We start from the raw sequence: 10,342 nt of genomic DNA, 5'->3' as shown, positions 1-10,342 counted from the left end.
CCTTGGTGCTGGCTTCTTTTCTTCAGCTTGGGAAAAGTAGTCGTAAGGAAAGAAGAGAGTGGGGGAGGTGTGGGGCTGGGGCTGGGGCTGGGGCTGGGGCTGGGGCTGGGGCTGGGGCAGGGGCTGGGGCGGAGAATGCCAGGTCTATGAAAAGAACGGCCTGAGGCGGGAGGCTAAGAAGAGGGATGTAAAACAACAAAAGTGGAGAAGGAGGGGCTTCAGGGCTGAAGTATCTGAAGCTCCTCCTGGATGGAGCTGGAGGAGGGGCGGCCGGGACCCAGGCTTCTTCCCTCTGGCGTTCAGAGCTGACCCCGGAGCAGTCACTGGTTCCTGCTGTATTCAAAAGATTGAGGCCCTAAAGGGGTGCCACATGCCACTGAGACAGCTTCCTGGTAAGTATGGCAGGCCACATGAGCACCTGGCTCCAACTGCCAGCAACTTTCTCACCACTTTAACTCCACCCTGAGAAGGGAGCCCTTTCTGTCCCTAGGAACCTTAATGGTGGCTTGGAGATTGGTGTTCAGCAAGGAGCCAGGGCGGGAATCTTCAGTAACATGGGCTAGCAGGTAGTAACTTCATGACCTGCTTAGAAGCCACGTTGTCATTCCCAAGCCAGCCCGTGGCCACCAGAGCTACTCTCCTGACTATTGCAGAAGCCCAGCTATCAGAGCTGGACAATCCTTCCTGTGGAGGGCTGACACCCAGTGCTGTGGCTTCTGTTGGATCCTATATGGGACCAGGAAATGCTTGATTGGAGGATCCTAAGTCTTGCGATTGTCTAGGGTTCCTACCTTCTTCTGAAGGCAACCCCGAGCTTCCGCTTAAGAAAAGGGACCCCAGAACTTACTTTATGCAAACTAGGAAGAGGCAGGGCCCTTGTATTATGAAGTTAGCCAGGTGAGTGCTTTTAACTGGGAGGTGTTTTACGATTAGAACGAAGTTGCTTAACCCGGGGTGAGGGGAGTGGAGGGTTACAGAGGAACAGAAAACAACCTTCCCTCAAAAACTCATAGAGGGGGGACCCGGAAGCATGAGGGCGGGGGTCCTGGGAGAGTCAGGTCAGGCATGGAAGACAAAGGAAGACTCCTGCTAGAAAAGCAAGGACAAGCCGGTGTGGTGGATCCTGCACCAGAGATGAGGAAAAAGCTAGTCTCCACCTGCTCACTGACAAGCGCGAGGTGGGGGTGGGGATGAGGGTGGGGATGAAGATGCTGGTGTTCCCCCCCACCTCCACCCCCCCCCAGACAAACACACACACAGGAACTTTGTGTTCCTTTGGTCTTTTGTTCCGGGCTTCCTCTGAAATCATGGGCCCTCTGTAGTCTTTCCCTAGAGATTTGACATGCGGCGGACACTGATGCTGCAGCTCCTGCTACAACTGCTGATGGTGCAGAGCCAGAGCCTGGAGGGACTTCCCCAGGACCCTATCCCCCTCTTCCGACTCACTCAGCAGGGAGTCTGGGACCGCTCGGACCGCCGCGCCACCGACTCTCCCTGCGAGGGGCTCCCCATCGCGGGAGCCACCGCCCTGAACCTAGCGAACCGCAGCCTGGAGCGCCTGCCCAGCTGCCTGCCGAGCACGCTGCGCGGCCTCGACGGCAGCCACAACCTGCTGCGCGCCCTTGGCGAGCCTGTGCTCGGCCGCCTACCCCAGCTGCGCGTGCTCACGCTGCACCACAACCGCATCTCCGTGCTGCACTGGGACCCCCGCACACTGGCCGGGCTGCGTGAGCTCGACCTCAGCCACAATCTGCTGGCCGAGCTGCCGCCCTGCGCGGGGCCCTCCGGGAGCAGCCTGCGCTCGCTGGCGCTGGCCGGGAACCCACTGCGGGCGCTGCAGCCACGGACCTTCGCATGCTTCCCAGCACTGCAGTTTCTCAACCTCTCCTGCAGCGAGCTGGACCACATCGCCCAGGAGGCGTTCGCGGGCGTGGATGGTGGGCCGCTGGCAGCGTTGGAGCTCTTGGACCTGAGCGGCACCGGCCTGGAAAGAGGTGAGCGCAGTGTGAAGGCTACACACGTTATCTCTGGGGAGGTTGGAGGTTAGGGTTGCGTCCCTCCAGAGGTGGTCCCAGAAACCAGCCTCGTGTGCCCAAAGTGCCCCACAATCACAGAACTGCTGAGCATCTCCGGATTACATATGAGGAAATTAAGGCACAGAATGGAGGTGTGACTTTACCAAAGTCTCACAGGGCTAGTGCCTAAGGTCCCCAGGTCTAAGTCCAAGCATTCCACAGGCAGAACTCAACATCTTAGCCACGGCATTCTCGCTAGATGAACGCTATGCGATGGCATGGCGAGGTGAAGTTATCATTGTGGCCGAAGGCAGGCAAACTTAGCCTCAAGCATGCTGATTAGAAATTCATTGATATCCCACTTCTTCATTGTTTCTATGGATGTTGGATCCTTTAGACACAACGTAGGAGGGCGGTGCCTTTGATTCAAGAGCATGATTTTATTGTTCTTTAAAGGCACATCATGTGTGGATAACTACTGTTCCTCATCGCCCGCCAGTGTGAGGAAGGGTAGCAGGGGGCTAGAGAGAACAAGAAAATCAGAAAGGGGAGTGTTCTCCATATATTGGGAGATTACAAAACTGAGTTCCTGGCGCTTCTTCCAGCCGCGTGTCTTCTTGTCCTTTCTTATGTTCCTCGAAAGCCTCGAAAGCTCTCCACTCTTGGGAGGCATTGGAGCTAAGTCTGGGCATTCTTTTTTTTTTTTTTTTTTTAAGATTTATTTATTTATTTTATATGAGTACACTGTAGCTCTTCAGACACACCAGAAGAGGGCATCAAATCCCGTTACAGATGGCTGTGAGTCACCATGCGGTTGCTGGGAATTGAACTCTGGAAGAACAGTCAGTTCTCTTAACTGCTGAGCCATCTCTCCAGGTCCCAAGTTTGGGTATTTTGTATGTGGAGTTTAATCAGCAGGCTTGGAGATAATATCCTGGGTACAGACACAACACCCTTTGGGCTGCGGGTTGTCTGTTGCTTCTCTATGGTCTTAACCAACTTGGGATGTTGGAAGGCTTAGGTATAGCCGAGAAAGCCATTTCAGCTAGCTGCTCTACCAGTGACCTCACCCTGTCACTCCTTTCTTTATTGTTGGTTCTGGTCCCCTGGGGTTCTGTTCCTTGCTGTAATGGATAATTCCTTTTGACTTCAGTTGAGTCTGGGTGGATCAGAAACCTGCCAAAGCTCAAATCCCTCTACCTGAGAAAGATGCGCAGGCTGAAGACACTGGAGGGAGACATTTTCAAGATGACTCCCAACCTGCAGCAGCTGGATTGTCAAGACTCCCCAGCACTCACTTCTGTCCACACAGAGATCTTCCAAGACACACCCTACCTACGGGTCCTTCAGTTCCAGAAGTAAGTGATTCCAAGCCCAGCTTTTATCACAGGACTGATTTTGCCCGTTAAACTATATTGAATTGTATACGACACAGGCCTTTCTCCACTGGAACCCCCTCTTTTCCCCAGATGATGCTTCCTCAGTTTATCCCAGGGTAAGAGTGCAGTTCTGAGGGAAGGAGAGGGGGTAGGAAGGTTTACAATCCAGTGGGTCCTTTTATTCTAGTAGCAGCCTCTGGCTTGACTTCTCAGAGTAGTAGGATGCTGAATATGACCCCAGGCCACCTCCTGTCAGTGGGGCCTACCTCTGGGACTTGTCATTGGACATAGAAGCATCCTCTTTTCTCCCTTGCATTTTGGCATGGATGTGAATTAGAGGAGCTTCCAAGGGACTGTCCAGTCTTGTCACTCCTCATTGAGCTTATAGGTGGGTAAGGGGCTGATAAACCCCATCTCTCAGTCTTCACTAGTCTCGAACAGTGTGTGGAGAAACTCTCTTTGGGATCTGGGTCCCTCAGCCAGCCCCTTACTCAATGCTCTCAGCCTTTATGGTTTCTGTTGAATCTAAGCCTAAAACAGTTCTGTGTGAAATAGCCAGTATTCAACAGTCTGTTCTGGGTCACTGACCGTTTGTAAAGACTAAAAGTAGCAGCACCAAACCTTAGTTCTACTGTGAGGTCTATGTTCCCTGACGCACTTGGGTCTCCTGCTTTTCAGGGGTGGAAGGCCTGCCTCCCAGAGTCCAGTGAGAAGGCCTCCCAGAGGCACTAAAGGGCTTACCATATTGTGGATAAGGGTGGTGTCATGGCTAGCAATCCCAGAGAAGCCTAGAAATGGGTCTTCTTAGCTCTCTTTTACCCCATGTGGGTGCCCGAAGATGGAACTATGTTTCCTTAGGTTTAAACAGTTGTTCTTCAGCCAGGAACCAGATACAGAGCTCCCGTGGTGGAAGGGAAAACACTTTGTGGCTCTGACCCCCTTCGAGCCTGATAAAAATACAAAGAGTCAAAGGAGAAGGAATTAAGCATCGGAAAATGATACAAATGTGAAACAGAAATGTAACAGTGGTGCTCTCTCTGGGGCTTTTCACATGGGAGTGGCAAATGGAGTCAGGTTCTGGGCTATAGTGGGTGTCCGCAGAATTGGTAAAGGTGGGACTAGAGCAGAGGACCTGGGCTCCGATCTCTCGTGCTGCAGACATGGTGGTGCGCACATGCAACACCGGCAGAGGGATGCAGAGGCAGATCCCTGGAATTTGCTGACTGGCCAGCCTCGGCTAAATGGCAAGTTTCAGGTACAGTGCAGAGACCTTACTTCAAAAAATAAGGTGGAAGGTGATTGAGGAGAACATACTGTTGTCAGCCTCTGACCTCCACAGGCACATGCATGGATACACGTTCCCACATATACATCAACATGCCTATCTCCCCCACCCCCACATTCCTTTTTAAAATACATCTAAAGCCACGTTCAGTGGTGTGTGCCTTTAATCCCAGCAGAGGCAGAGATATCTTTGTGAGTTCAAGCTCAGCCTGGTCTTTTACATAGCAACTTCAGGCCAGCCAGGACCACATAGTAAGAGCCTGTCTCAAGATAGATAGATAGACAGACAGACAGACAGATAGACAGGCAGGGAGACAGATAGACAGGCAGGGAGACAGACAGACAGACACTGAGCTACGTAATTTAGAGTTCCAAATGGCAGCTCATATCAGTTAGCCGATGGAGATGGCCATGGTTTGAATTGCTCTAGAAACGCTCAAGGATGCTGCTGCCATCTGCCATCTCCTTTGCTCTTCATGTTCAGTCAGTGCTGTTCCACAAGGGCTAACAGTAAACAGGCTGGGCCCTGACAGCAGACAGGCTGCGGGGCACTTCACTGCAGAGGAAAGAGGACCGTGGCCATCTTTACAAATAGTCCACCATAGCCACCGACAGCAGGCCCACTTCAGGTTCTCTCCTTTGTCTTCCAGGGAGTCCAACAGAATCTTTGTTCTCGACTCTCTCTCTCTCTGCTCACTGGCTCTCATGGCTTAGCCAAGTGGTATTTTCATTAAGAGTTTTGGATTGAGGGTGTGTATAGCTCAGTGGTAATATGCTTACCTAGTGTGTGAGGCTCTGGGTTCAATCCCCGGCACTGGTATTTAACATTTAGAATCTGCTATCTACTCTTTGTGTAGATATTTGTGCTTACTCATACATTCATCATCACAGACCCTTGATGAAAAGCACTTGGCATGGGATATTTTCTTTATAGCATATAAAATAATAATGACAGAGTTTGGTTGGCGATATAGGGCACCTAAGCTCAAGTTGGGATCAAAGTACTATCACATACATAAAATACATAAATAACGATTTTTTAAAAAAGATTTAATTATTTGTTTTTATGTCGGTGTACCACAGAAGCCAGAAGATGTGAGATTCTCTGGAGCTGGAGTTACAGATGGTTGTGAGCCACCGTGTAGGTGCTGAGAACTGAGCCCAGGTCCTGTAGAAAAGCAGCCAGTGCTCTTAGCCACAGAGCCACCTCTCCAGCTCTCGTGGGAACATTGTGAACCCAATGGTTCAAATTGAACCCAAAAGCGTGACTTTGGTGACTTGTGTGTGTGACTTAACTGACTTGTGTGCACATCTATGTGTCATTTCAGCTGCAACTTGAGTTCCTTTGGTCCCTGGACTGTGAATTCCTCCCGGGTCTTGTCTGTCAGCCTCTTTGGCAACCCTCTTGTTTGCAGCTGTGAGCTGGCTTGGCTTCTCGTGGATTCAAACAAAACTGTCTTACACAGGTAACATATTTACCAAGTAGATGGCTGTGAGGTGGGCATCAACCCTCTAGAGCTGGAGCTGGCCTAGTTTGTGTCTTGACCATCCAACCGTACGAGCACTCACCCCAGTGTAGTCATTTTGGGGGGATGGAGACTCTGCTTCTATTGCAGCTAGCCAGAGAGGGCAAAGAACATGGGGAAATGGACTTAGCAGATTTTCAAAGGAAAGGGTTGCCAGATGATGCTCACCATTTCCACTCATTCATTGGCCAACACTTTATGGGCAGGCCACACTTAACTGCAGAGGAGGCTGGGAAATGTAGTCTGTACGCCCTGTGGGCAAAGCAAGAACAGTTGTACCAGTTTTCCATTTTGCAGACAAGGGAATGGAGTCAAAACAAATGAAGCACTTGATATATCAACTAGTGTAGCTGTTGAATGTTGGAGGAAGTATTCATCTCTGTCTACATCTGTGCTCTTAACCACGAGGCCTTTTGCTCACCTAAGAGAGAGCCTAGCTCGTGGCTATTCAGCCTAAGTCTGGCATGATTACAGAATTTGCTCCTGGCAGGAAACACATTCTCGTGATATCTTGTGGCTCAGAAGAGCCTTTCTCTAAGACACACCAGGGGGACCATACCCAAGCAGGCATGAGAAGATGGGTCCTGAGGACATAAGGCCTATCACCCATCGTGAGCGCTCCTAGACCACCCCCACCAGCTAATTGCTCCATTTTGGAGTCAACCGTCCTCAAAAGTCCAGCTGAGGTGTGGGGTTTCTCACTTCCATTCTCTACTTTGATTCCAGTTGCTATCACTAAATCCCTTAACGGAAAGGGGCTCACCATGACATCAAAAAAAAAAAAAAAAAAAAAGAAAGAAAAAAAAGAAAGATGTTGAGAATACAGGCTAAAGCCAGAAAGTCTGGCTTTATTCCACTTCCTACTGTAGATAGGACTGTGCTCTACCATTTGCTAGCTATGGTATCTCTGGCAGTTAACACCTCCTTCCTATTTCCTTCTCTGACCAGAAGGGATGACAGGACTTCCTTTAAAACTTTTCCCAGGTCAATAAAATGGTGTTTCTAGGTGATGTCTGGTAGAGATATGTTGGCAGAGAAGACACTCCACACTGAGGATTCCAAGTATCTCCTAATGGTTGGTTTCCCTTACAGGGCAGCAGATACCATGTGTGAGCCTGCTTTAGGATCCAACGGCCCCTTCTCAGGCCCTCTCTCCCTCCCCGACCTGTCTAATGTGTGCAGGTCAGACCAAAGCACTACCCTCCTGGCTTCAAACCCACCCCATTTCGATCACTCCATTTCTGCACCACGGACACAAGGGCCTTCCATTGGACAGAGCATGGTCCAGTCTGCTCAGCCTGGAGGAAGCCAACAAAATATCACCAAAGTCCCCTCCGTCACCATTGCTTCACCCTCACAAGGATCACAGATGTTTAGAGAGTCTTCAGAGGAAACTGCCCAGTACACCGTTAACTCTGAGTTAGTTTACAGTCCTTCCAGGGCTCTGCCTGGCACTGCCCATGTCCTCATCTCATCTGCCTCTACCTCATTAATCAGCAAATACCTTGAACCTTTGCCTACTTCACCGAATCCCAGGAGCATATTTCAGACCAACCAGAGGACACCAGCCACCCTGAAGGCTCTCGGCACAGACCCTCCGCAGGATGAGATCCCAGTTTTGCTGTTGGACGATGAGAGCGAGGAGGAGGAGGAGACTCAGAAGCAGATGGTCTCGCCTCACCAGGCCATCTCCTGTGATTACCATCCCTGTAAGCATCTGCAGACCCCATGCGCAGAGCTGCAGAGGCGCTTCAGATGCCGCTGCCCTGGTCTCAGTGGGCAGAATACTATCCCAGACCCTCCTAAGCTGCAGGGGGTGTCAGAAATGACTGACACATCAGCGCTCATCCACTGGTGTGCCCCCAACTCAGTGGTGCTCTGGTATCAGATCCACTACTCGGCAGAAGGAGGGTCTGGGAACCAGTCAATAGTGGACATCTATGCTACCGCCAGACAGCACCCCCTGTACAAGTTGTCACCAGGCACCACCTACCATGTGTGTGTACTGGCAGCTAACAGGGCCGGCCTGAGCCAGCCACAGACCTCAGGCTGGAGGAGGTCATGTGCCACCTTCACAACCAAGCTCAGCTCAGTGGTCATCTTCTGGGGACTGAGTACCACCAGCGGTCTGTTACTGGTAAGCACCCTTGTGCTGTCAGTGTGTCTCTGGAGGCATTGCTGGAAGCCACAGAGGCAGTTCTATGACACACACTTGGTGGCCTTCAAAAACCCAGCCAGGGCTGAGGAAGTAACTCAGTGGTAATGACTTCCTGGCCTTGGGTTTATCCCCAACATTCAAATCAGACACATCTGAGGCCTTGAGTTTATTTCCAGCAATCAGATTAAACAAACCAGCCTTTGACTACTGCCCAGGTTCTGGAACTTCAATTACCCCAGCGTCTCACTGAAAACACATCTGTGTGCAGAAATGTTAAGATGCCTAAAGACAACATGAGCTCCAAATTCTCAGGCTCACACAGAACTACACTGCCTCCTCCCCGTGAAGAAATGAGTGTCCCATCTTATCCTTCGCCCAGCGAGTGGCTTCTTGCCGTCTTTATTGACCAGAAGGTTCACATGAAATCAGAGAATGTGATTCACTCCTTGTCTTGGGGCAGCCCCTCTTGAGGAAGCAGAATCAGCACCAAAATACAAATAGCACCAGGGCAATCCTCAACACGTCACCCTTCCTCCTGTCATTGTCCTGATGTCCTGATGTCAGTCTTACTGGTTCCTGTCATTCTGTGACATCCTTCAGGGTTGTCAGCACTCGGTATATCCTCAGTACCAAGTGGGATACTGCACGGAATAAGATGGGATAAGACAAAGAAAGCAATTGTAACAAGCACTCCAGCTTCTTTTGGAAATGCCATCTTACTAAAAGTTGTTTCTTTGTGGCCTGATTTTAGCACAATGAGTTCTGTGGCTAAGGGAAGAGCTATTGTTGGTTTTCTAAAGCTGTCTGGATTATTACTTGCATTTTAGGGTGTGTCAAAACACGTATTTCCAGCTTTACAGTTAAAATTGGCCTTCTGGTAACATTTGTGAGACACAGGGAAAGGCTATTTGCTTCCAGGGCTTTCTGTATTCCATTCAACAGACAAAAATAATATGACCTTCATTGCTTAGACAGGCCTTCCTGTCTGTGCCACCCATGCTGGCCTCAAACTTGGACCCTTCTGCCTGCCTTTTCAGATGCATTTGAAGAGCAGGCACAATTGAACTCACACCAGCGCCGATTTCTATTGTAAGGAAAAGCTGTTTGAATCCATCTCTCATCTTCAGAACAGGCTGTAGCACTAACTCCATGCTGCAGACAGCAGGCACATCCAAGCTGGGCCTCAGTATGAATCCCACATTTCTAAGTAGGAAAGTATCAAAGCATGTGTTCAACACTCTAAACTGTATCTTTAGTCTTAACAAATATATGCCCAAGAGAATTTGAAAGACACCTCTAGATCCTGCTTAAAAAAGCCAAAATGTGAACTAGTGTGAAGTCCTAAAACATGTAATTAAATGGCTGCAGTGTTTTTTAGCCTACTCTCAAGAATGAGTCTTCTGTGGAGAAAATAAATTTGCCAATTTGTACACATAAATATATACTCTAATGTTCTCATTTAAATACAATTCCAGTATGCTTAATGGACAGAATGTATTTTGTAACAATTTAATATAGAAAATCCTGAGGGCATTTGGATTGTAAGAATAGATACGGAAAAAGTGTGTCGGCCAGAGCTGCATCGAAAACCCTCATACTAAAGGTTAACAGTACCCACAATAAGCAAATATAATAAAGCAAACACCCGATCTCCTCCATAAGCACGCTGGCACCTTTGTATCTGACATTTCTATGAGCTCACCATCCTAGATGCTGCAGCAGAGGCATGGCCAGCTTTGCCCCATCCTTCTCTTGCCCCTGTGACTCAGTGGTAGGGTTTAGTGTGCTCCAAGCCCAGGGTGGCTACATTACTTTTCTACTGCCGTGACAAGACACTGTGACCGAAGCAACTTGCTCAGGTTACTGGGGTCCCAGAGGGTGAGAAGCTGGCAGCAGGTAGGAACCAGCAGTTGGGGCTGAAAGATGATAGTTCAAATCTTGAATCACAAGCAAAAGCAGAGGCTCTTGGCAAACCTGGAA

At 49.7% G+C, this 10,342-nt stretch overlaps 1 protein-coding gene across 1 annotated transcript; it reads left to right on the top strand.

The window, feature by feature from the left end:
- Positions 1-1,342: 1,342 nt before the first annotated feature.
- On the top strand, positions 1,343-8,467 carry LRRN4 (leucine rich repeat neuronal 4; the record flags this gene model as incomplete). Its single annotated transcript, XM_080930922.1, has 4 exons — positions 1,343-1,994; positions 3,169-3,373; positions 6,007-6,144; positions 7,297-8,467. 4 exons carry the CDS (start codon positions 1,343-1,345, stop codon positions 8,465-8,467), a joined length of 2,166 nt encoding a protein of 721 aa, XP_080787048.1.
- Between the last annotated feature and the right edge of the window lie 1,875 nt (positions 8,468-10,342).

The sequence above is a fragment of the Micromys minutus genome (assembly GCF_963924665.1).
Source record: "Micromys minutus genome assembly, chromosome: 17".
Taxonomy (NCBI): domain Eukaryota; kingdom Metazoa; phylum Chordata; class Mammalia; order Rodentia; family Muridae; genus Micromys; species Micromys minutus.
The sequence above is the reverse complement of the archived record's forward strand: the minus strand, read 5'-3'. Positions and strand labels throughout refer to the sequence as shown.